Below are 27,513 nucleotides of genomic sequence, written 5' to 3'. Positions count from 1 at the left end.
TGATGTCAGTAGATGTCCATGCACAGAACAATAGCTTAATTCAGCCATGTGTTCATGATGAGAAGAGAAACTCCTGCCAAAATTAGTTGTCCATCTTTGTAGTCCTGCCTGTCAACTCGTACTTCAAAATGGTGTGCAGTAGTTGTATATCAGCTATTGATAAGGCACGTAAAGGTACATTTCAAATGATATCATTCCTTCTTGTTTAGGATGCCTACTGGATAGCAATGAATAGTTCTCTGAAATGTAAAACCCTCAGTGATATCTTCCTCCTCTTCAAGAGTTCAGACTTCATTACTCGTGACTTCACTCAGCCGTAAGTATAGTTCAGACAGATAGTTTTATTTATTTGATCAAATCTAAAGTAATAGTTCCTATAAATCTTCTCTGAAAAGTAACTGTAAAAGTCATTGTGGAGTTTGATTCATTGTCTCTCAGTGACTTCCATACACAACTAAAAAAATTCTTTTTTGTTTTCTAACTGCCAACTCTGCACAAATTCGGATTCCAAGATGAGAGTGAAACCAGATTTTGTTTCTAGTGATGATGATGCATGAGAAAAAAAGATTCTATACGCCAAATTATCCCCTCAGCAATACCTGGGCAACCTACCTCACTGCTATACAGGGGTAATGGAATTGTTTACTAAGTTCCAGTCGGGTAAGAAGGAAATGGACTCTGTCTTACTCTCATTCTTAGCTGTGCTGATTCTGCAGTGTTAATGGGTAAAATTCAGTAAAATATTATTTATTTATTAAAGTAATGGGTTCTGACCCTGACTACAAACCAAGAATGCCTTTGTGGACTAAATGCACTATTATCAGAGTTGAATCACATTCTAATCAAGACGTTTCTCTCTCGGTTCTTTGTTGCTAGGGGTTTTTATTATTACGTGTCTTCACTGTGGTCCGGCATCACTTTCAGTCATTTCATTTACAGCTTCTAATACTTTTGGGTTCAGTATTGTTGGCTGGGAGGAAACTGAGACCTCTACTGCTGTGTCACCTCTCCTTTTTTTTTCTGGAGCTCCTTGATCCCAGTTCCTTTTGTTGCATTTGGACAAATACTATTGCTCGGAAGTGTGTCGTTCTGTCGTCAGAGATAAAATTATGAGAGTACAATGGGATTAGGCAGGGGTTGGGTTTTTTCTTTTTCAATCTTCTGATTAGGAGGGTACAGTCAGTTGGGTAAGACCATTTAGCATCTGTGACCTCCAGACCTCTGAAACATGTGACTCATCCTAAATTTATTTCTTTGCAATGAAAGTGTTGTGTTTAATGAAGAGACTGCTTTTTTAACTTGAAGCTTAATTAGTGTTTAACTCCAGTTGCTGGTACCCTGCTAAGAACCATCTTGGAAATTCTATTTAATTGTCTAGCTTAAAAAGTACTTCTTCGAAAATCAAGATCAGGAGGGGGAGAAATGCCTTCCATGACTAAACTAAAACCCCAGTTTAATAATCCAGTTTTATATATTTGGGAGGAAGCTTTATCCAGTAGTTGTTGGTTGCTTATTTATTGTGTGCCTAGGAACTTCAGTCAAGAGCAAGGGACCTATTGTGCTAGGTGCTGTCAACTCAGACAACAAAGAAGACAGTCCCTGCCCCAGAGCACTTACAATGTAATGAGGCCTTTTCTTGTTTAAAACGTGAAACTTAATTGTGCTGTTGCTGTGCAACTGCTTTCTTTTCTGGTCCTGCAACTTTGGCAACAGACTTTGGCATCTGTCAAGGTGCAAAAAATTCTCACCCGGGTCCCCAAATTTCTCTGTGGAGCTTAGCAATGGTTTCAGTCCAGTAGTGAAGTCAAAGCAGCTCTGCAAGTTATAATGTCCATGTGCATTGCCCTATCCTGGAAAATGTAGGGCCAGACTTTTCCTTGGGTGGGGTGTTAAGTTTTGTGCAATATCGGCCATCATTGCAAACGCCTAGCTCACATTGTGTATGCAAAACAGGGAGTTGTATTTTTATATTATGACAGTGCCCATAACTTGCTAGGCAGTGTCCAAACACTGAAAGTCATAGACTCGAAGCTTCTTACGACCAGAAGGCACCGTTGTGGTCATCTAGTCTGACCTCCTACATCACACATCCCTCAGTTAAAACTCTGGTTCAAGCCCAATAGCTGTTGTTGTATTAGAGCCTATTTTCTAGAAGGAAAAAAAATCCAGTCTTCATTTAGATTTTGTGTGATGGAGAATCCACTGGAACCCTTGGTAAGTTGTTCCAATGGTTAATTACCCTCACTGTTAAGAATATGCTCCTTATTTCTAACCTGAATCTGTCTAGCTTCAACTTCCAGCCAAGAGCATAGGACATGGTCCTTGCTCAGAAGCACTTATACACTTAAAAGCTAAAAAGATAAAGGGAGGAGGAAAAGGTGATAGCGCGTATGCAAACGGATCAGGGTGGTGATAGCTAAATTTTAGTGTCTTTGTTCTGATGGGAGGGTCATTCAGTGGAATTGAGGTCGGAGATAGGATAGGATTGTGAAAGTAAGAGAGGAAATGGCAGAGGGAGAGGAGAACTGTATGGAAATGAGGAAATGAGGTTGAACTGAGGAGGAAGGGAGGGAGGTTGGACTAGGGGAATGAGCTGGGGCAGGTGAGAAGTTGCAGTAGGCCGCGCCAGTAACTGTAACACAGCAAATGAGGAAAAACCTATCCAGAGCTCAAGTTTTCAGAGTCAAGTGAAGATTTCTGGAGGCTGTGACAACTCTTTGGCAACTGCTCTGGCTCCTGCTGTTCAGAGGGGATGGGAGGCTGCTTAGCCACAAGCCTCTTTCCATCCATAAAGAGGTTGGAAGACCCCGACTTAACCCATGTGGTGCCTTCTGTTGTAGCTGGCGCTGGCTGCTTTGGGGAGTGAGACGCAGGTCTGGAAGCTTCCACAGTTTTCCCAACAAAGTCCTCCTAGTGGCTGTTCCCCATAGATGAGGGAAGGAGGCTGCTAACCCTACTGAGCACATGCATTGTTGCCCATCGGGTGTGCAGATCTTGCAGGTGCAATTTATGTGTTGTCCTTAGAAATTTTGGCCATTTAAAATTTGCTGCTACTTGTTTATAAGTCTTGGAGAAATGTACCCAGTAATTACTAGCAGGAGGACTAAATCTACTAGCCAGAGGTAGGAAATGCAAGGGTGGGAGTAGCTCCACTAGCAAAGTCTATGGCTTGTGCCTTCGTGAGAAGCACAGGTGCTAGGGAGAGGTAAGATGCTGGAGTTTCTACCAGGATGTTGTCCTTTAAAGTCTCCAGGCAGAGTCAATCTTGAGTATGAGCATCCAGCTAGTACATATTTTATTTTTTTTTATAAATATGAAGCTTCACACTCTGTAATTGTTGGAAGAAGTCATCTCCGTCACACAGAGCCTACTGGCAGAGTTTCTGCTGTTCTACCCTTTAGTCTCCTGCAGTGTGAGAGTGGAAATGAGGAAATAAGTCTCTGCTTCTCTACTCTCTACCTACCCTCTGTTTCCAAGGTCTTCCTAGGGGTCACATTGGGAAAACAGAAATTGTAGTGTGGTTTCTAAAGCGCACCAGTGAAACTGATGAGATGCTTGTCAATTTGACATTGCTGCTGTTTGCCAAAATGTTAATTAGCTGCAGAGACACGAGCTGTCTGTCGGTCTCAGGAAGACAACACTGCATTTTGTGTGTAATACTAGATTGTAAACTGCTCATGCAGGCCACGTTCTTTATTCTGTAAACCACCCAGTTGTACTGTGTGTGAAAGAAATGCTATATATGTCTTGCCTTTATGTATTGCTGCAGGACCACAAATTCATTGTTGTATAATTTGTATTAAAATAGTACCCCAAAGTTCCAATCAAGGGTTGGGAACTAGATTGCCATACAAACACATACCAATAAATAATCCTTAAACTAGTGGTCTTGGGCTATGATGGTGCTGTGGTGCACCTCTTGTCAGCATTAATGCATCATCATACCTTTGAATTTGACTAGTCTTAGTGCCTTATCTCATTATAAAAGGATTTGTGGCCTCCTTTTGCTGAAGTGTGCCATAAATTACTTGAAACACTTTCAAATTAAATTACAAAAAGTTTTTTTTTTTTTTTTTGCCAACCCTGAGTGGACTTGGGTGAGACATATTTTAGTCATGGAGCATCAGAGTACTCAAATGAAAAATTCTATGGACCTGGCAGTAAGGTTGAAAAGTTCATAGAGGGGATAGAAATACATTTAAACAACTGGATCCTATTAGAGAAGAAATTGAACAATAATGCAATTCAGTGAAAACCTGCACTATTCTTATTTTACAGCAAACCAGATGCTTCATATAGTGTAGTTTTTCTAGCTTTTTCCTGTGATTTGATTTTTCTAAGTCCACTCCTGTGTTGGACACCTCCATATTTCTTTTCTAGTAATGCTTCTCTGTCTGTTAGGTTTGGCTATTTAATTTTAGTCTTGTTATATTGTATTTTAAAATGGTGCCATGCCTTGGTGGGTAAGAGGACAGTATATCAGTACAATTTAGTAAAGAGGGTTTAATAATCCAACGGAGGGTTTGCGTCTATCGCCACTATGCAAATGCACACATTGAAATTTTAGTGCCAATCCCAGTGAGCAGCGGTGTATTAATGCCGAGGCCGTCCAATTTGCAGGGGCGGCAAATTTGTAAAAGCAACCAGGGGCACCAACTTCCCCCAGCATCAGTGGGTGCTCGCACCCCCCCGGCCCTGCCTCAACTCCACCCCTTCCCTGCCCCCATTCCAATCCCTTCCCCAAAGTCCCCGCCCCAACTCCACCCCCTTCCTGCCCCTATTGGTTCCCTTCCCCAAATCCCGGCCCCGCCTCCTCCCCTGAGCGTGGCGTGTTCCCCCCTCTCCCCCAGCTGCGTGAAGCTGTTTTGCGCACAAGCGCTTGCAGGGAGCAGGGAGAAGCAGGACCCAGCGGCGCACGCAGGGGAGGAGTCAGAGCAGAGGTGAGCAGGGGCGGGGGGGCGCGGGGAGCTGCCCGGGGGCAGCAATTATTTCAGGGCCTAGGGGCGGCAAAATTATTAATCCGCCACTGCCAGTGAGGTTGATGGAAAATGCTTTGGCCAAAGTAAACAGAAGACACTTATGAGCCCAGGGGCGGCTTCATCGTCATTCATCATGCAGGGGATATATTTTGGCTTTGCTTTTTCCCTTAGCTCAAGGATAGACATTTAACTGTTCTTAGTAAGGACTTCATTTTAGACTCTCAGTCCAGTTTGGATTTGATGGTCTCAGCCTTCTTGTATGATGACCCCAAGGCCTGGATGCTAGTTAATGGGATTGTGTCCCCTATTTTCTCATTGTATAAAGATGCCCAGCAAGAGACTTGGGCTTCTGGGCAAATTGTGGTATAGGTAATTACAATTTAATCTAAAGGCTGACATGTTTTCACTTGGGGAAAAGTTACACTTCACTTTCCCTCCTAAAAGCTGTTTTGTAATGTTAGTGTAAAATACTGTGGTGGTTTTTGCAAAAGCAGGCTTTAGTTTGGTAATAGGGTGAATTATTCCATAGAGATGTAGATAATATGGGCAAATTTAGCCTTGGCAATTTCTGTTGATTTTGAGTGAGAGTTGTACTTATTTAAGGTGGGATTAATTTTGCTCCTAATCTGTGAAGCACTTTGGCCTCCTCCTAGATGAACTGTTGTAAATAAAAGGTATTTGAATAAAACATCCTGCTTTTAATCCAGTCCGTTCATAGCATTCCTGAACTGCTAAATTATTCATATGAACATAGGCAGTCAAACAGGCTAAATGATTAGACTTGCTGAATCACAAGGTTGTCTCTATTAATTACGCTATTGATTAAATGCCAGTGCCATAGATCTTGGCAAGCAGAAATTAGAAATGCAACTAGCATATGGAAGTAAAATGCTGAACTGGTAAAAACTGGAGACATTGTGTGCCCTCTCACTTGGATGCGCTTGTAAAAAAGAGAGAGAAATAGATTTGATTGTATTTAGTGGGATGAAAAAGCTTTTGCTCAGACATAAAATAACAGCCAAAAAACTTTTTAATGTACGTTTCTTTGTATTTTGTTACCTTTGTGCTCCTGAACTGTCCAAGTAAAAAGAAGCTCTGTTGTTTGGGAGGTAGTGTGGCACTGAACGGGCTATTGGTAGACCTGGTTTCTTACCCCAGCTCCACCCATGACCTGCTTTGTGACCAAGGGCAAATCACCTCATTTCTCTGTGCCTCTTTCCCCTCCCACCCACTGCATGTCTGGTTTATTTATACCAAGCTAATCAGGTCAGGGTGGGATTGTTTGTGCAATCTCTAGCACAATGGGGTTCCAGTTTAGGTGCTACTATAGTATAGATCATAAACAATATACAATCTGATTAGTCAGAGCATCTTGAATATGACTGGCTACATTTCCAACTTTTAAATGTTTGGCTTCTGACATGAAGCTGGTATTTCTGTCACTTTAAAATTCTTAAATATGAGAACTTCCCTCATGGAACAGAAATAGACTAACAAGGACTTGAACACAGCACACTAGTTACAGTGCAGTCAGTGTTATTTATCTTTCATGTAAGCACTGTATTTCACTTAACTAATTTAACAGAAAACAGATTATTCAGGGTTTGGTGTAGTATGAGCCTTATGCCAGTTTTTTTAAAATAACCTAATGTAGTTCATAGGCAGTAAAACGTCCCTGTTTTAATTGGATTCTGTATCAAGCTGAAAACCTTGTCCCTCCTATAAACAAAACTTTCTTGTTTTGTTTTTATCTGCCTTTCAGTAAATGATTTTAGTATACAGTGGGATTCCCTCTGAGACCTTTTCCACTTGGCTTATCAGAACACCTTGTCCAGTTCTGAAAGAACACTTCATCCAGTTCTCTGGGATCCAAAAATCTCAGTTAAACTTCAGATTTCATCACTCAGATTCCTTTATTTGGCTTACAGCAAACTATGCTGTGTTGATCAGACTCAAGAATAGGAGTGGGTATAGGGCATACTACCCATACAAAGTTATACAGAAAACCTCTTCCTTTATATACATTTACGCATTGCATTTACTATACATTGCATCATACATTTTGGATTGGCTACCGTGTAGGAACCAATCCCTGTGCAGGATGCTGTGTCCATGTGTTGTCCACACTTGACCTACTCCTTACCTCATCTCTCCATTCCTAATTTATCTTGTCCATTGTTAGTAAATGGTTCCATGGGTGTTCCCCCTCTTATCTTAGCTGGGTCACATTCTTGTTTCCGCCTTCTGATCTATTTATTTACCTTATTTAGCACAAATGTTCTGTTTTCATCCTAATGATATTTTTACCTCTCTAATTCTATCTTCCAACAAATGAGGCCTCCCTTCATGTGTTAATTACTCATGTCAGACCTCTAGTAGGCATCCTTCAGTCTTGATAAATCATGGATACAGTGCCCCTACACTGTAGTGTAGATCAAGCCTCAGATTGCATATGATACACTTGAGTTAGGTTAACCTACCACCTGTATTAGAAGACGTTTGTTAAGCTCTTGTTTCCAAAGGCTGTGGTCCTGAGTGTGATCTTCCCAGTTATCCACATCCATGTCCATTTAATTGAGGTCTTGCTTGCACGCATCCTTGAAACGCAATTTTGGGTGTCCTTTGGGTCTTTTTCCAGATGTCGGTTTGCCATAGATGATGTCCTTTGGGATGTTCCCATCATCCATTCGGTGCACATGCCCTACCCAGCGGAGGCATCTCTGTTTGAGGAGTGTTTGCATGCTGAGTATACTGGCCCACTTGAACACCTCCGTGATGGTGACTCTGTCCCCTGCAGGAGATTGCAAAGATTTAATGAAGACAATGCATATGAAAGCTGTTAAGTGTCTTTTCCTGATAAGAGTATAAGAGTCCATGCCTCATTCCTGTACAAAAATCTGCTGATAACACAGGAGCCTCTTTCTGCATGTACTGCTAATACAGGTGGTAAGTTAACCTAGTTCGAGTGTACCATATGCAATTTGAGGCTTGGTCTACGCTACAGTGTTAGGTTGACGTGAGGCAGGGAGCCGAGAAGCCCAGTGTGGCAGCTGAGGGCTCTCCTGGTGTGGAGCTGAGAGCCCTGGCTCTCAGCCCCCGACATTTCCCCTCTTAAGTTGATGGAAGCACTCTTGGTGAGGACCGCATCACCGGCAGAAGAAGGGCAATGTGGACATGAACCACTGCAGTAATTACTGAAGTGGTTGTAAGTCAACCTTACATAGGTTGGCTGATGATTATAGTGTAGACATTCCCTGAGACATTTGGAGATATCTTTCGGTTAGGTTTTCCATCATTTCTGTGCACTTAAAAGAATGTTTGATACAAGGCCCTTTTTGAGTGGCATTTGAACCACCTCCTCTAACTTGCCTCAAGTTCTTAAAGTAAAATCTCTAACAATTAAATCCAAGGGTAGAGAAAAAGGGCCTGATCGAAAAGCCTGTTCAAGTCATCAGGAAGACTTGTGTTCAGGCTTTGGATCAGACTGTAAGGCTGTAGTATTCTTCAGGTACAAAATAACTGTTACAATTTTCATTACAACTTCGATGGTTTGTTTTATTATCCACAAGAGTAATTACAATGATTTGCAAATCAATTCATGGCCCCTTTAGTTGATGTATACTGCAGGCATTGTAAATCCTGGTAAATCACTTCACTCCTTTTTATGGGCAAAGGATGAGTGGAATTATACAGCATATATCTGCTCTATTCAGTGATGTCTTTTAGCAAGTATGTGCCAGTGGGGATTCGTATACTTGTGAAATATACAAAAAGAGATCTTTCTCCTGTTTACCTGTAAATAAGATTTCAATAAATAAAATGGAGACCAACGATATTTCACCCATGCTCTGTAAGCTGTGGGGTTTAGGTCTTTCAGCCCCTGCTAGTGTCTGAAACATAAGTTCTGACACAGTTTCAGAAATAAGATCCCTGGCATCTCTTAATTCTGCATGTGTGAAAATTATTTGCTGCTGTTCTCAGTACTTTTAAACCTTACCAGTGTTTAGGTTAAAGGAACTCTGTTCAGCCTCTTGCTTCCAGTGTTCAAGGAAAGCCTCCTCTGTCACAGACAAGTAACTGGATGGCTTTGGCTGTGCCTGTTAACGCTCAGTACCACAATAAGTTTGGTATAAAATAGGCAGTGCTAACACTTAATAGAATGAATACATTCAAGATAGTCTTCAGGGCTAGCGGTGCATTATCTTGTGGGAAACATCCATGACAATTTCCAGCAGGAGAGAGAAGGATTCATAGATTATTTCTTTTAAAACATTTTTCCACTTTAGCTTTGACTGGACTCAGTTGTGTTTCATTATGAACATAAGAATGGCCATACAGGGTCAGACCAATGGTCCATGTAGCCCAGTATTCTGTCTTCCATTAGTGGCCAACGCCAGATGCTTCAGAGGAAATGAACAGAACAGGGAAATTATCAAGTGATCCAGCCTTCTGGCAATTAGAGGCTTAGTAGAATATCAGGGTTGGAAGGCACCTCAGGAGGTCTAGTACAGTGGCTCTCAACCTTTCCAGACTATTGTACCCCTTTTAGGAGTCTGATTTGTCTTGCATACCCCAAGTTTCACCTCACTTAAAAACTATTTGCTTACAAAATCAGACAAAAATACAGAAGTGTCGCAACACACTATTACTGAAAAATTGCTTAGGTTCTCACTTTTACCATATAATTATAAAATAAATCATTTGGAATATAAATATTGTACTTACGTTTCAGTTTATAGTATATAGAGCAGAATAAACAAGTCATTGTCTGTAGGAAATTTTAGTTTGTACTGACTTTGTTAGTGCTTTTTATGTAGCCTGGTGAAATACTAGGCAAATCTCTAGATGAGTTGATGTACCCCTGGAAGATGTCTGCATTCCCCCAGGGGTACCTGTACGCCGGTTAAGAACCACTGGCTCAGTACACCCAGAGCATGAGGTTGCATCACTGACCATCTTGACTAGTTGCCTTTGATGGACCTATCCTCCATTGACTTAGCTAATTATTTTTTTAACCCAGTTATAGTTTTGACCTTCACAGTATGCCCTGGCAACGAGTTCCACAGGTTGACTGTGCATTGTGTGAAGTAGAACTTCCTTTCGTTTGCTTTAAACCTGCTGCCTGTTAATTTCATCAGGTGACCCCTGGTTCGAGTGTTATGGGAAGGGGTAAACAACACTTCCTTATTCACTTTTCTCCACACCTTTCATGATTTTATAGACCTCTATTTTATCCCCGCTTCCCTTACTTGTCTCTTTTCCAAGCTGAACAGCATCAATTTTCTTAATCTCTCCTCATATGGAAACTGTTCCATCCTGCTACTCATTTTTGTTGCCCTTCTCTGTACCTCTTCCAATTCTAATACATCTCTTTTGATATGGGACGACCAGAACTGCATGCAATGTTCAAGGTGTGGCTCAGCGGACACTCCTGATCATTTTGACACTGTGTCCTAGTTGCATTCTGTTGTCTATCGGGCATTTTGCTGAACTTGGTACCTATATTCAAGGCAGCCTATGGGTGCTGAAGGTAGGATGCAAGGTTTTTAATTCCTCCCTTAAAGGGAGAGGAGCAGTAACATCTCTTAGTCTCTGTCAAAGGCACCAGAGGGGCACTTAAACTTTATCCATTTTAGGACTATACTTGCCAGGTCCCCAAGGACTGCACCAAACTGGTATAGAAAGGAGCAGCTTGCAGATACCCTCATGTCAAATATTCAGATATGCAGTGGAAGGGAGTACTGATCATAGTATGCAAGATGAGGGAAGTCAGTATCTCATGTGCTGTAGTACATATTAAAGCATATACTCACTGGGTTTTCCCCATCGTGATAACAGCCCACATCAGGCATTACGGGGTATTTGTATTCTCATATCTCGACGACTGGCTCATGGTGGCATGCTCCAGATGAAAAGCTCAGGTCTCAACCTCTATGTTGCTGGACCACCTTTCTTCTGTACTTTGGTATCAATACCAAAGAGTCAACTTTAAACCCTACACAATGCCTAGACTTCATAGGGGCCACCATCAACTCAATCATGGCTCAAGCCTACCTACCACAAGACAGGTTCCAGACTCTGCAAGAGCTCATAACTCATGTAGTCAACAATCCTTCAATCCCGGCCAGGACTTGCCTCTCCCTCCTGGATCACATGGCCTCATGGACATACATCACTGCCCTTGCTCTTCTTCCCCTTAGCTGCCTCCAGAGGAGGTTCCAGAAAGTTTACTTGCCTACTCATCACACCATGGGCGTCAGGCTCACAGTTCCCCCAAAGGTAATCTTATTCCTTCACTGGTGGAGAGAACCTCATCAGGTCTGCGTAGGGGCTCCACTTCCTGCCCTCCTTCCCCACTGCAGTAGATCTGCTGATTTGCGGTGGAGAAGGAACTGCAGATGTGGTTGGTCCGCCCCACCCTTTGTCACCGCAGATGAAACCATGAGATGAGTCAAGGTGCATGCGCGAACCAACAGACACTACTTTTAAATTCTCCCACTCTAGACACGTGTTACACGTGTGTAAATCCTCACTGGAAAACAGATAGGGGCCACACATCTTGAAGAACCTCCAGTTACAGGTAAGTAACCTCCTCATACTTCTTTAATCTGTACTGAATTTGGATAAATCTTGTCACTTTTGGGAGGGCACTCAGTTGTGACCCTTTTAACCAGCTCTTCCTCACAGTTGAGCTGTTCACTAAATGGTAGGCATTTTACTAACTGCTCAAGTACAAATGAGATTGGGAACTCTACTTCTAGAAAGAGGATATATTTTTGTTATCATTCCTTTGAAAGTTACAGGATTTATTGTAGTGTTCATAATTACTCTGAAAATATAGAGAATACATAATAGTTGGCATTGGAATAACTGCTTCTATTCTTACTGGCTACTGAATGAAGGAGTAAGAGACTGTAACTCACAAGAGAAAAATCTTTGGTGTCTGCCTACAGATATCAAATTTGTGTGAATAACATGGGAGAAGGGATATTTTGGGTTTTGTTTGTTTCAGTCTCTTAAGATCTGTTCTTCCAAATGCATTATTTATTATTGTTGACTCAGAGGGATGCCATGCTCTGGTATAGGCAGTGGCAAGTTAAACTACTTTGCTTCCCTCATTGGTGGAAAGGAAAAGTAGACGCACTGTTGCTGTAAGAATCATGGTGATATCGCTTGGTTCACTGAAGGGTGCATTGCTTTAGGAAGTTACCAGAGAAAGGTACTTGTTTGCTCCAGGCAATGTAATGAAACTAGAACATCAAAGTGTGTGCTATTTCTGTGTCAGTGCAATTATGCCAGGATAACAGTTTAAGAGGAAGGCAAATTGTAGTTATCTCAAGCAAATAATATCTTGGCAATGAAGAAGTACTTTGAAGGGACACCATCAATATAACAGTCATACATGATAAACAAATGCTTTTCTCTGCTACTAATAAATTCTTAAATCATTAAGAGTACTTTTCACTTTTTTTGTACTGTTTATCTTTTTTGCATTTCTCTCAGCGTGGTCAATGGAAATCCAAGGAAGTCAGTTTCACTTTGAGATTCTTAGTGCTACAGTGTTGATGATCCAACCATTTCTGAGGAAATATCCATTGTTAAGAAGCAATAGTTTGGACGAGAATGTTGTGTGTAATTGTAGAAACCTTTCTATTGGTTGAAGGTTGCTCTGATACAGTTTAACTTTGACTCATATCTAACTGGATAGTGTCTCCTTTTTAAAATAATTTTCTCTCTTTCCTCTAACCTGTCTTAAGTTAATTTCTCTAAGAAGTTCATGCCCAAACAAGGCTTTTCCTTAATATACAGTAAAAGAAATGGGTGATCTCTGTTGGTATTTGAGTAACTGTCCGGCTGTGCCAAGGCAGAGGCATTTGCCAGTGGCATTTTACCCGTACTTGGTTTTTACTTCGAGTTAAAATCTCTTAGAAATGCTTAAGAATGCCTTTATGATGCATGGTTCCAGTTTGTCATGCTTGCTCTGAGTGAAAACAGTTCTATGTACAATAGATTTTGACAACGTAATTTATTTTTCCAGATTTATTCACTGTACTGATGATACCCCTGATCCTTGCATGGAATATGAGGTAAGACAGTTTAAATATCTTACCCTTGAGAAGGCTGATACTTGTGCTTGGGGTGACACCAATAAAACACTTTAGCGCTTGTAAAAAATAAATAAATAAAAATGCCAGACTAATAGTTATGGAGACTGACGAGTATCTCTCTGCTTATCCACACACCAGATACATTGCAAGCAGTAGCCCTGCAAGCTTCTCCATAATACTCTCCCAAAGCGTGTCCACTTTGACCAGTGAGGGGAAACTTGAATGGCTGAGAGAGTTGTTCATTCTCTAAATGGCCTATTTTAGTCCTTAGCCTTACTGCTGAGACTGCCAGCAGGGAGGCCAATTGAGGTGGCTTGCCTCTGTCCTGTTCTTAATGGACAGCATAACCAACTCCTTTTGCCTAGTCTACAGAGTAATCAGAATGACTTGGTTAATGCTGCATGTACTGGATTTGGACCACTGACCTAGGCATAGTGCATTAGTGATCCCTTTAAGTATCTTCGGAGTCCATTGTATTGAATGAGAAGCTAGGTAAGTAAATCTTGCATTTAACTGTGGTGACTGTTCGGATCTTATACAATCATTAACAGTGGCTTATTTTTGAACAATAACAGAGTCTTTAAAATTGTTACTGATGTATTCTTTTGAATCACATGGCAGTGCCTGTATTCTTAAAACAGTGTTCAAGTAAATATTTGAAATGCCGTGCTTGTCTTTAAATGTTTATTGCTTTTCATATTTGAGTTCTGTGCCATGCTAGTGGAGTATAGGGAGAAAGATCCAATGGGCAAAATTATGGTGTATTAGAGATGCAATTTTGTTTTTACAGGTATTTTTCACAGGTAAAGAAATAAGTGACAGATAAGATTTAAAAGAAATTTGGCTTATTTGCCAAGATAATTACACACGTTACAATTGTGAGGGGTTTTCCTTTTTGTTAAGAGTATCCTGTGATATTTTTCTTAACAGCAGGTACTATCTTAGGAACAAAATGTGTGTGTGTGTTGACAAAAAAAAAAATTGAATTAGTTCTTTTAAGCCATAATTTGATATGTTGTATATTTTTTTCCTATAGCTTGTGCTTCGAAAATGGTGTGAATTAATTCCTGGGGCAGAATTCAGATGCTTTGTGAAGGAAAACAAACTTATAGGTGAGGATCTTCTTAAAGACTCCATAGTATTCACTGGGGTATCTAAGGTTTGCTCCTATTCCTTTAAAAACAGTAGAACATGGAAACCTTTCTTCCCCTATCACAACACTATCTTCCTAGGATTGTTATTCCTTCTTGCTTCCATCTATATTTGTTTTAACTTTGGGTTTACAATTTTTTTCTGTCATATTAAACATGATGAGTTAAATTCTGTTCTGTATTAAATCCAACAGCCTGACAACATATTTATGCCCGGCAGGGTGGTGGATATATCCTTGAAATCTGTGGATGGGCTGTGCAGAAACCCACCACAAAGAATTAGGTTTTTTGGAGTGGTCATTAAGGGTATGGCTCACATTTTCAGGGCTCTAATCTGGCCATGATCCTGTAGTTAAAAGCTATTGTGTGAGGTTCAGCTGGTCACACAGTGCTGCTTTTATCAGTGCTTATGTTTTTGGGACCAGAATACATGTATCTAGAATTTGACCTCACCTACTTGGAGAATCAGAATCTAGGGGGAACAAGGAGAGACAAGAAGGAATATAGATGGGAAATCTGATGAACATCTTAGATGTTTACATACCAGTGCAAGACGTTTGGGGAATAAACAGGAAGAACTAGAAATACTAGTGAATAACCACAAATCTGACATGATTAGCATCACAGAGACTTGGTGTGATAATTCACAGGACCAGAATATCGGTATAGAAGGATACAGCTTGTTCAGGAAGGACAGGCGGAGAAAAAAGGGAGGAGGTGTGTTGCCTTTTTTGTCAAAGATGTATACACTTGCACAGATCTTAAGATAGAAGTGAGAGGCAGACCTGTTGAAAATCTCTGGGTAAGGATAAAAGGGGTAAAAAAAACCCCAAGGGTGGGTTATGGTAGGGCCACCTAACCAGGAAAAAGAGGTGGATGACTCTGCTTTTTTTTTTTGAAGAACTAACTAAATCATCCAAAGCACAGAGCTTGGAGGTGGTGGTGGACTCTATTACCTAGACTTCTGTTGGGAAAATAATACAGCAAGGCACAGATTATCCAACAGGTTCTTCGAATGCATAGAAGACAACTTTTGATTACGGAAAGTGGAGAAAGCAAGTAGGGGAGAGGCTGTCCTAGATTTGATTCTGACAAACCGGGAGGAACTGGCTGAGAATTAGAAGGTGGAAGACAGCTTGGGTGAACGTGATCCTGAAATGGTAGAGTTCATGGTTCTAAGGGATGATAGGAGGGAAGACAGCAGAATAAAGACAATGGAGTTCAAGAAGGCAGACTTTAGGAAACTCAGAGAATTGGTAGGTAAGATCCCATAGGAAGCAAGTCTCAGGGAAAAAAATTCAGGAGAGTTTGCAGTTTTTTTAAAGAGACGTTAGCAAGGTCACAAGAGCAAACTATCCCAATGCATAGGAAAGATAGAAGCTATGACAAGAGACCACTCTGGCTTAACCAGAAGATCTTCAATGACCTGAAACTCAAAAGAGTGTCATACAAAAAATGGAAGCTAGAGCTAGGTCAAATTACAAAGGATGAAGATATATTAAATAAAATAAAATTTTAAAAAAAGCATGTAGGGACAAAATTAGAAAGACCAAGGAAAAACTAGATTTAAGTAGCTAGGGACACAAAGGGGAACAAAAAAAATATTTTACAAATACATGAGGAATGCCAAGGACAGGGTAGGACCACTACTCAATGAGGAGAGAGAGACAATAACAGAAAACGTAGCAATGGCTGAAGTGTTAAGTGCCTTTTTTGATTCAGGGATCTATTTTGAGTCTGGTTCTATTCAATATCTTATTAGAATTAAAAATGATCTTGATAAACTGGAGAAATGGTCTGAAATGAGTAGGATAAAATTCAGTAAGGACAAATGCAAAGTACAACACTTAAGAAGGAATAATGAATTGCACAAATGCAAAATGGGAAATGGCTGCCTAGGAAGGGATACTGGAGAAAAGGATCTGGGGGTTATAGTGGATCACAAATTAAATGAGAGTCATCAACATGATACTCCTGGGGAAAAAAAGCAAACATCATTCTGGGATGTATTAGCAGCAGTGTTGTAAGGAAGACATTAGAAGTAATTCTTCCACTCTCTTCAGTGCTGAGAAGACCTCAACTGGAGTTCTGTGTTCAGATCACCACATTTTGGGAACGACGTGGACAAATTGAAGTCCAGAGGAAAGCAACAAATATGATGAAAGATGCAGAAAACATGACCTACAAGGAAAGATAGAAGAAAATTGGACTAGTTTAGACTGGAGAAGGCGGCTGCAATCATGTCCTCCTTCAGTCTTCTCAAGTTCATAAAAGGCTGTTATAAAGAGGAGGGTGATAAATTGTTCTCCTTATTCACTGAGGACAGGGCAAGAAATAATAGGCTTAAATTGCAGCAAGGGAGAGTTAGGTTAGACATTAGGAAAAACTTCCTAACTAGGGGTAGTTAAGCCCTGGAACAAATTAGGGAGGTTGTGGAATCTCTGTTGTTGGTTTTTAAAAACAGATTAGACAAACACATGTCCACAATACAAATAATTGCAAATACCCCAGGGTATGTGTACTATGTCTTACAAAAATATACATTTCATCATGTTATATTTTAAAACATAACAAACCTGTCAAGTTTTTTTTAATTGGCATGTCAGTTGCATTTCTGCAGATAATTCCAGCTACATGCCTGCATTCCCATTTCCTTAAAATGGACACGTTTGTCAACCAAGATTAGGAGTAACACTTCATCCTGTGTTAGAGAAGTGCACACTTGCAATTAGACGGCTGCATCCCCAGAGTTGCCACCTTCTTTTGGTGTGATATTGGGCCTGCAGTAGGCTTTGCAGTACTATTGGTAATTAAAAATTCAACTAAGCTCACAAGCTCCCCACTTTACATACGTGGATTAAGAACATGCCCGTGAAAAGGTAGTCAATATTCTTATGTTAAATTGCAAGCTCTGATATTGTTTGCTATATAGTTTAAAATAGCAAACAGTTGTAATCCATATGTCTGTAGTGGGAGGTTATGGCTTTCTCTTTTCATAAGTTACTCATGTGTAATAATAGAATGTCTTGATTTGTCAGTGTCCAGCAGGGTTTTGTGCAGTTGGTCGTGTTTATGTATCCAGTGTCAAAGCATCTGTCACTGAGGATATACGTTAAGTGTATCAGGTTTGAATAATCCTATTGATGCCAATTTAAACCAGTGTCTTCTAAACAAAGAAAATGTCTGCAATTGTGAGCCTCAAATGCAAGGCAGTTTATCATTTGTGAGGCTTTGGATACAAGAGATCGCTCTATTGAAGTGAATTAGCAAAACAACGCCTTGGATTTCATTCCAGTGGAGTAAATTGTTATGAAAGTTGCTTTTGGATCAATTTTAAGATACTGTGAGACTATATTTGGATTTAACCTGAGAGCACTATAAATGAAGGCATTTTTCCTTTCACGCTTTTTACTGAGGGCCTATCAATTTTAATCAATGAGAGCCTTCCTGCTTTCCTAGACTGTGCCTTGTCTCCTGACGAGCAGTCATGACCACTGTTCCTTTCACTATACAGAGCTAAGTTCCTCTCCTCTCTGCGCTGTGTCCAGCCTCCTCTACCCTGGATGGTTGCCCAGCACTACATCAAGTAAAGAGCCTGGGAGAAAAAGTTCCTGGCAGAAGTAGGCAGGGCGGGTAGAGACTTCTTCAAGGAGTCCCAAGTAGCTACAATGTCCAGAAAACAATTGGGGCACAAGGTGGCCACATAACCTTCCTACTCACTGTGGTAAAAGGAGCTGGTCAGTCTTCCATTGTTAACTGTAGGATTAGCACGTATCCAAAGGGTTAAATATATAATAAAACATAGGTGTGATGTGATGCTGAGAGTTTTGGTTAGAATCTTTTTTTTTTTCCCCCCTCCTATATTTCCCTCTAGATGTATTACAGGCCCTTAGCTGTTAAATTCTAATTTTAAAAATGTAATAAATATACCTTTCACCATTTATTTAAAAAATGTAAAATGACAAAGGACCTTCCCATCTTATGTAAAGATGTTACCTATAAAACAGCCACATAGAAAAGGTTTGGCTGCGTACATGGGCCGCAGCTGGGGCTAATTTGCCCCACCCCATTTCAGAGCTAGAATTATTTTTAAAAATAAAGTCCCTGGCCATTAACATCGAGCAGCCTCCAGCTCCAGATTACAGCCAGGTCAGTAGCAACCTGTCCAGATGGGACGTGAGCAGCTGGCAATTTTAAAATATTTGCACAGTGTTGTAGACAGCGCTGGAGATACTCAAAGAATCTGGACACTCAAATAGCAGCAGCAGCTGGTGCCATATTTCAGGGCCTTCAGAGGCCTCTGTGGGAACATCATAATGTCAAGCTAGCTATAAAGCTTGCAGCTAGAGAACCACACTTGTGCTAACTCTGTTGTATGGCAGTGAAAGCTGAGCACTGAGGAAGGCTTCAGAGTGGCAGACTGACATTTTCGATTCTTGTCTTCATCAGCTGCTCAATATTAAGTGGCAGGACAAGACCAGAAATGAGGACATTCATAGCTGAACCCAGCAACCACCTCAATCAGTGCTGATTCAGTTTTGGTGGCTTTCTTGGTGTGGAGATGATACTAGGATGGAAGACCCATAAATTACAAAGTGTAGGGACCAAGGAATGCTGCAACATGATTGACGATCATGTGGTCACCAAAACCTTTGGTAGCGCCATGAAATTGCCAGTGATGGACATAGACTGAACATCCAGCCTTATTACATTAAGGGCCTAGGTAGAAATCCATCGGAATGGCACTTGATTTTCAAGAAAGCTTCTTCCTTTAGGGATTTTGCCATGATGATGATTTTAAGAGCTCCTATACAGGAGGTTATATACCCTTGAAAGAGGGCTAAGTGAGCTCCTATTTTGTCTTGTGCAGCAGCAGTTAGTACTGCTTTTAGAGCTGTGTGCCACTTAGCTTCAATGACTCCGGATGTACAGACAGAAGTAAGGAGCCACACTGGCTTCTGTCAGCACAGTAAAATAAGTGTTCTGCAGCAGGATGCAGTAGTCAGCAGTGACTCCTTTTCTCTGTTTCAATCCCTCCGATGCTTTGAGCAGGGGATTGGACTAGATAACCTCCTGAGGTCTCTTCCAACCCTAATCTTTTATGATTGAGTTTGAAAAAAGGTGTTTTGCTCAGCTTCTTTGGACCTGACAGGCTTTGACATAGGTCTTGTTTTCACAGCACTGTTAGCTAGAGGTATAACTCAATTGTTGCCCCTAATCCAACTTGTGCCCACACACAAAAATCTGTGGCTCAAGTTAAGTGGGATTTTAAGCTTGAGGTAGCTTGCCTGTCAGAGGGTTGGCTTGAGGACCACTGAAGGTCAAGCTAGTAATTCAGTGGGAACTCAGCTTTAGGCTTTTGATGAGAAAGGGAGTTATTAAAAATGTGGGAAACTGAGACAGTGTCCTCATATAACGAAAGTGACAAACCACCAGGGGTGTCTGTCTGTCTGTCTTGTAATGGGTGGGGGGGGGAAATCTTCAAACACTAGAAAGTAAAGCTGAAGAGTAAGCAGCTGGGAGTGTTATTTTGTTGCATTTAAAATTGATATTTTTCAATATAGATCACAATGTGCATCTTTCTAATAACTCAATCCTGTCCCACTAACTTCTTGGCATCTCAGTAACACTTAAAAAAAAGAAAAGGAAAAAAAAGGCTGTAAAATGTACATATGTAATTAGTTAATTAATTGAATTCATAACAGGTATATCCCAGAGAGACTACACTCAATACTATGAGCATATCTCTAAACAAAACGATGAGATCTGTAGATGTATACAGGAGTTCTTCAAGAAGCACATTCAATATAAATTCTTGGATGAAGATTGTAAGTATCTCTTTAAGGGTTGTATTAGAAAGCAAGATTGTGGGAAGTGGGAAATGTTTTATGGAAGTTCCTAATTGCTTATTAGTCACACAAGTAAAAATTAACTTTAAAATAGAATCTGGGGGCCTGATCCTTCAAACATTTCTTCATGGAACTCCCATTGACTTCACTATGAGTTCTGGGCTCAAAAGGGCTTGCAGGGCCAAGAAAGTAGAAATGAGGCCTATCAGCTGCTTGCCAGCCTGGGATTGTTTCCTACAGTTACTTAGAAATACCAGTGAAAAATAATATTTCCTAGTAATATTTGACATTGCTAATATCTTAACTCTACAGCTATGTAATGTTTTTGTTCTCTGACTGCATGCTAATGCTAGTTGCTGCTTGCACGGTGTTTGGCTCTTCGATTTGAGAGAGTTTTGTATTCACTGAAAATGTCAATCCTTCCACCTGTAGAGGAATGATTTAAAAAAAAAAAAAGAAAAGAAAAAGAGGAGGTTGGTGGTAAGGAAAAATTACACATTAATTATGTACCCAACAAAATAGATAGGGGGCAAATAGGTATTTAGATATTTGGTTACCTTTTATTCAATAGTTAATAGTTTATTCACCTGCAAAAAAAAAACAAACAAAAAAAAACCACACCTCCAATTTTTTAAATATCAACCTCTGATAAATATGCCTTGTCTGCTAAATGTCTTATTAGATTTTGCTCAGTTTAATAAAATCACTGCAAGAGATGTCCTAGATGTTGTAACGCCATTAAACAGAGATCTCATGACTATATTTCTATATAATATCTCTTTAAACAAAAGTTCACTGTAGTAATTATTTTATTTCTGATATTTACATGGCACAGATTTGTAAACCAGTTAATACTTCCCAATAAATAAATACTAGGGCTATTAATTAATTGCACATAATTCTCATGATTAACTCAAAAAATTAATTGTGATTAAAAAAAATTAATCGGATTAATCGCAGTTTTAATTGCATGGTTAAACAATAGAATACCAATTGAAATTTATTAAATATTTTGGATGTTTTTCTACATTTTCATATATATTGTATTCTGTGTTGTAATTGAAGTCAAAGTGTATATTATTTTTTATTACAAATATTTGCACTGTAAAAATGATAAACAAAAGAAATAGTATTTTTCAATTCACCTCATACAAGTACTGTAGTGCAATCTGTTTGTCACGAAAGTGCAACTTACAAATATAGAGTTTGTTGTTGTTACATAACTGCACTCAAAAACAAAACAATGTAAAACTTCAGAGCCTACAAGTCCACTCGGTCCTACTTCTTGTTCGGCCAATCGCTAAAACAAACAAGTTTGTTTACATTTACAGGAGATAATGCTGCCCTCTTCTTATTAGAAATGTCACCTGAAAGTGAGAACAGGCATTTGCATGGCACTTCTGTAGTCGGCGTTGCAAAGTATTTACGTGCCAGATATGCTAAACATTCATATGCCCCTTCATGCTTCAGCCACCATTCTAGAGGACATGCTTCCATGCTGATGACACTCGTTAAAACAATGTGTTAATGAAATTTGTGAATGAACCCCTTGGGGGAGAATTGTATGTCCCTGCTCTGTTTTACCCGCATTCTGCCATATATTTCATGTTACAGCAGTCTTGGATGATGACCCTGCACATTCACTGCAGATTTGACATAATGCAAAGAAGGTAGCATGTGAGATTTCTAAAGTTAGCTACAGCACTCGACTCAAGGTTTAAGAATCTGAAGTGCCTTCCAAAATCTGAGAGGGATGAGGTGTGGAGCATGCCTTCAGAAGTCTTAAAAAAGCAACGCTCCAATGCGGAAACTACAGAACCCGAATTACAAAAAAGAAAATCAACTTTCTGCTGGTGGCATCTGACTTGGGTGATGAAAATGAACATGTGTCGGTCCGCACTGCTTTGGATAGTTATCAAGCAGAACCCGTCATCAACATGGACGTATGTCCCCTGGAATGGTGGTTGAAGCATGAAGGGACATATGAATCTTAACGCATCTGGCATGTAAGTATCTTGCGATGCTGGCTACAACAGTGCCATGAGAACGGCTGTTCTCACTTTCAGGTGACATTGTAAATAAGAAATGGGCTGCATTATCTCCTGTAAATGTGAACAAACTTGTTTGTCTGAGCATTTGGCTGAACAAGAAGTAGGAGTGAGTTGACTTGTAAGCTCTGAAGTTTTACATTGTTTTGGAGTGTAGTTATGTGACAACAATGCAGGTTTTTTCTACATAATTCTACATTTGTAAGTTCAACTTTCATGATAAAGAGATTGCACTGCAGTACTTGTATGAGGTGAATTGAAAAAAACTGTTTCTTTTTTTACAGTGCAAAAACTTGTAATAAAAAATAAATATAAAGTGAGCACTGTACACTTTGTACATGTTGTAATTGAAATCAATATATTTGAAAATGTAGAAAGCTCCAAAATTATTAAAATAGATGGTATTCTATTATTGTTTAACAGTGTGATGAATTGTAATTCATTTTTTTTAATTGCTTGACAGCCCTAATAAATACTGCAGGGGGAAAAAAGGCCAGTTCTGTAACATGAGTGCCTAGAGCAATTCAGGATCTTAAATGATGGGTAGTTACCAACAATGACTAAAGGAATAGGCTGGATCCTTTCAGTAAAAATATTGATTAAATGGTCCCTTCAAAAAGGGTGCTGATGCTTTTTTGTTTAACTACTTCATTGATTTTTTTTAAATTAACAAAACATTCAGAACTGAACATTGGGGATGGAAACATATATGAAAGAACATTTAATAAGAAAGTATGTGGATCAATTATTTATGAAGATTAAAAAGCTACCAAATGTTTGCCATTAGAACAGCTATGATATCTTTTGAAAAAAGGAATTGTAAGTCTGTTTCCAAGAAGTTTTTTTTTATATATATATTTTTTTAAATGTTGACATTCAACATTTTAGCTGCTTAGACCTTTTCATAGCTGGACTATAATTTAACAGATTCCCACTGCAGTAGTAGAAGTAACTTGCACTGCATTGTGGTTTAAAAACTAAAATTGCAAAACATTTCACAGTGGGAACAATCTCCACACTCTCCCAGTCCAGCAAACCACTTAAGTATGCACATAATTTTAAGCATATGAATTGTCCTGTTGAAGTCAGTGAGCTGCTCATGTTTAGTGGGTAGCCCCATTGACTTCAATGGGACAACTCACAAGTTTAAAGTTATGTGCATGCTTAAGTGTTTGCTGGATTGGGGACTCAGTCCATCCCCTGCCCAGTGTAAAACAGTTTCTTACAGTATCTCCATCAGATTTCTTGAAGTGTGGTGCCCAGAGCTGAACACACTACTCCAACGGAGGTCTCACTATAGCTGAGTAGAGCAGAACAGTTAACTTCCCTTGTCTTACATACGCTTCTGCTAATACACCCCAGAATGGTATTAGCCTTTATTGCAACTTTATCACATTGTTGACTCATTTAATCTATGATCCACTATAACCCTCAGTTCCTTTTCAGCATTTCTACTGCCTAAACAGTTATTCCTCATTTGGTAGTTGTGCATTTGATATTTTTTTCTTCCTAAACATACTACTTTTTGCTGATCTTTATTGAACTTCATCTTGTTGATTTCAGACCAGCTCTCTGATTTGTCAAGATCAATCTGAATTCTGGTCCTGTCCTCCAAATGCTTGCGACCTCTCCCGTCTTGGCGTCATCTGCACATTTTATAAACATGCTCTCCACTCCATTGTCTAAGTCATGAATGAAAATATTGAATAGAACTGAACCCAAACCAGACCCCTGCAGGACCCCACTAGATACATCCTCCCAGTTTGACAGTGAACTATTGATAACTACTCTTTGATTACAGCTTTTCAAACAGTTTTGCACCTGCCTTGTAATAATTTCATCTAGATGCCATTTTCTTAGGTTGCTTATGAGACTGTCCAGTGGGCCTGTGTCAAAAATCTCACTAAAATCAAGATATATCACCTCTACTGCTTCTCCTCATCTACTAGGCCAATAACCCTGTCAAATGGTTAAGCCTGTGCATGTTTAAATGGTTTGCTGGATTAGATTTCTTGTCCATTTGTATTACCATAGTCCCTAGGAGCCCTAGTTATGGGCCAGGACCTCACTGTGATAGGCACTGTACAAACCCAGAACAGCCCAAAGGGGCTTGCAATCTTAGTGACCAAATCAATCTTCCGTCCCCTTGATTTTTCTGAAAAGTGACATTTTCTCATGCCAACCTATGTTTTACTGAATTATTGTTGTTAATCTTGCAGAGACAGGTATTTTATGAAAGAACCTTGATAGTCTCAGAGGCTGGAATTCTGTTTGTCCTGATCACTGTCCTTGGAGAAGGCTAGTGGCCCTGAAAGCAGTGTCTAGTGTGATAGTGTTTCTAGACCTAAAGAGCTGTGAAAAATCCAAACAGAAGATCATGTCATTCTGATTATCATCTTGCTTTTCCCCTCTACTTTATTTCCAACATGATTTTACCTGATATGTCATCAACTGATACACCAATCAATTGATGAGACCAATCTTTTAAAAAATGGGTGCCTAGAGTTAGGCTCCTAAAGTGCGGTCTGTGGGTGGGGAAAAGATTTTCTACTGGTTGCTGCCATCTGGCTTTCTTTAATCTTTCTCCTCATACCAAATAGACAGAGCTCTCCTTCTGAATTCTCTTTTGAGAAAAAAATACTTCAGGGTGACCTGACCTGATGAAGTCTTGCAAATCTGTGGGCTCAGGCACTAATAAATGCTGATCTTCTTTCTTTTGGAAGGCTACTTCCAGGAAGTGCCACACAACAGTGGGTTTTTTGTTTGTTTGTGTCTATTGATTTTAATTTTTGTTTCCAGCTTGTCTATTGACAGTTACAGTATTCACTGTTGGGTAGCAAATTGATTCTGTTTTTTATTAAATAGGTTCTTCTCACTTCCATTTTTTTTTTTTTAAGTTATAGTGTTCTAGTTTTTCTGGCAATCTTCCCTAGCTTCTCTGCTGTTCACAGAGAGAGTTGTTTGCGCTTTTTCCACTTGGATTAGTACCATGTCCAGGTGGAAGTGCTGAATAATTGCAGCTGGAGTACCTCAGATTCATAGCAGTTAGAGAATAGAGGGATGAATTTTTTTTTAGAAAAACTTTTAACTAATTTTAAAAAGTTCAAAATACTATCCCAAAAAATGAAGAGGAATGTGGAAAACTTTTTCTTAATCCTAATTTTTAATTACCCTTACGAAAGGTGCTGAATTCGTAGCCTTTGCATCTGAAACCTTCAGTTTAGCTATGAATGCATGGTACAGCGTGGGCAATAGTGGAGCAAGTTGTCTCATAAATCCCCACCAAAACACCTCAGTTCTGTCCGGGAGGCACCTCTGTGGGAGAGGGAGTAGCTCAAGTGTTCTTGCTTGTTTAGATTTTTTATTGTGCAAAGATTACCAGCCAATGGTGCCACTTAGTACCAGTTGTGATGTGAATGCCTGTCCACTGACAACTAGCTTGGAGCATCAAACAACAACCAGATTGCAATGATTTATGGTCATCACTGCCTTGGGCCTGATTTAAATTGACAAAGATGACTTTACTATGAAGTGCCTGTAGCTTTTGCATCAATGAAACAAGTGTGCTCACATCTCCTGTTTCTGTTAATCAATAAGCTTGGTTGAGCAGAGGTGCCAGGTTTCTTTTTCCATTAAATGTTGTTCCTTGCACAGATGAACAGCCAGACTTGGGGCTTGTCTGCCTGAGAAAATTGCACAGGTTTAACTTGAGGTGATTTTTAAACTGATTTAGCTAAACCAGTGCAAAAGGCTGTGTAGACACACACTTTAGTTTAAGCCAGCTTTATTTCAGTTTAGCTAAAGTCAATTGGGAAGTGGTTTATGCCAAGCTGCAATAAGCTATTCTTAATGCTGAAATAAGAGTGACCACACAGCGGTTTTACGGGTTTCACTAAATAAGTTTTTAAATTACTTCAATTAAACAAGTGCAACTTCTGCATGTAGACATGGCCTGAGTTTTCAAAAAGTCTGTGTGCAACTCTGCATAGGAAGACATAAGAATGGCCATACTAGGTCACACCAGTGATCCATATAGCCCAATATCCTGTCCTCCAACAGTGGCCAGTGCCGTATGGTTCAGCGGGAATTAACAGAACAGGGCAATTATTGAGTGATCCATCCCCAGTCATCCAGTTCCAGCTCCTGGCAGTCAGGGACATCCAGAGCATGGGGTTGTGTCCCTGCCCATCTTGGCTAATAGTCATTGATGGACTTATCATCCATTAATTTATCTATTTTTTTTAATTAGTTATATTTTTGGCCTTCATAATATCCCATGGCAAAGAGTTCTACAGGCTGACTGTATATTATATGAAGTACTTCCTTTTATTTGTTTTAAACCTGCTGTCTATTAATTTCATCAGGTGACCCTTAGTTCCTGTTTTTTGTGACGGGGCAAATAACACTTCCTTTTTCACTTTCTCTATACCATTCATGTCTTTATAGACCTCTATCATATCCGCCCTTAGTTGTTGTGATGGGGTTCCTGGGGTGCATCCTGGACAGTGGGACTGCTGAGCCCCCTTTCCCACAATCTGGGGTCTCTCTCTCACTCTGTGATGCTGTTACCAAGCTACAAACGTCTGACAGGTGCTGCGCTTACACAGACATCCACAGGCAAGGACACCCACAACTGAGTTACATAAATGCTTCTCCTAGCCACTCATGAACCAACAATAGAGTGGCTCCAGTCAATTTTCCCCCAGCTTCCCAGTCTTGCACCCCATAACTGTACTGTCTCACGCTGGGCAGAAGCCTGACCAGTGAAAGTTCATTACCCAGTTTGCCCCTCCCTCAGTGTGGCAAGGACACACACTAGCCTTTGTAAACTGAGCTAAGATTTCCAAAGCACTTCAATCAAAACTCACTGTTTTAGGTAAAATATAAACAGATTTATTAACTAAAGAGAATACTCAAAATGTCTATTATAAGTAGCAAGCATAGAGATTAAAGTTGGTTACCTAAAAATAAAATAAATTTGCAGTCTGAGTTCTACAAATTAAACAGGATTTGAATCAAGTAGTGTCTCTCCTGAACAGATGGTATAGTTCTTCAATGCACAGACTGGGACTCTTCTCCAGCCTGGGGCCATCTTCCACAGTCCACAATCTTTGTCCTCCAGATGTGTTTCCAAGTGTTGAGTTGTGGGGGGGAGTAAGGCCAAGTCACGATGTCACTGCCCCCTTCTTTTTATAGTTTCTTCCAGCTTGTTGGAAAGATCTTTTGCTATGATGTGGGTCAAGCTCCATTGTATACAGTTCCTGGGACAGTGGATTCTTTCCTTGATGGGTGTTGGTGAGCCATTAACACGGTCTGGCTGCTCCATTGTTATACCTAAATGCTGGTTCTGAGTGTTCCCAACTTCACAACATATTTCA

The 27,513-nt window shown here is 40.0% G+C and overlaps 1 protein-coding gene across 3 annotated transcripts in view; it reads left to right on the top strand.

Moving 5' to 3' along the window:
• The window catches only part of CDC123 (cell division cycle 123), a 75,905-nt gene that overhangs the window by 14,457 nt on the left and 33,935 nt on the right, over positions 1-27,513 (top strand). For 2 of the 3 annotated variants that reach the window (XM_073328759.1, XM_073328760.1), the window contains exons 6-9: positions 210-316; positions 13,018-13,066; positions 14,124-14,199; positions 19,944-20,066. In XM_073328759.1, coding sequence (XP_073184860.1) covers positions 210-316; positions 13,018-13,066; positions 14,124-14,199; positions 19,944-20,066 — 355 coding nt within the window. The remainder of the gene's footprint in view (positions 1-209; positions 317-13,017; positions 13,067-14,123; positions 14,200-19,943; positions 20,067-27,513) is intronic. The other variant, XM_073328761.1, reaches the window with a different exon arrangement.

The sequence above is a fragment of the Lepidochelys kempii genome, chromosome 1 (genome assembly GCF_965140265.1).
Source record: "Lepidochelys kempii isolate rLepKem1 chromosome 1, rLepKem1.hap2, whole genome shotgun sequence".
In the NCBI taxonomy this organism is placed as follows: Eukaryota; Metazoa; Chordata; order Testudines; family Cheloniidae; genus Lepidochelys; species Lepidochelys kempii.
Note: the sequence above shows the minus strand (reverse complement) of the source record. Positions and strands in the feature narration are given on the sequence as shown.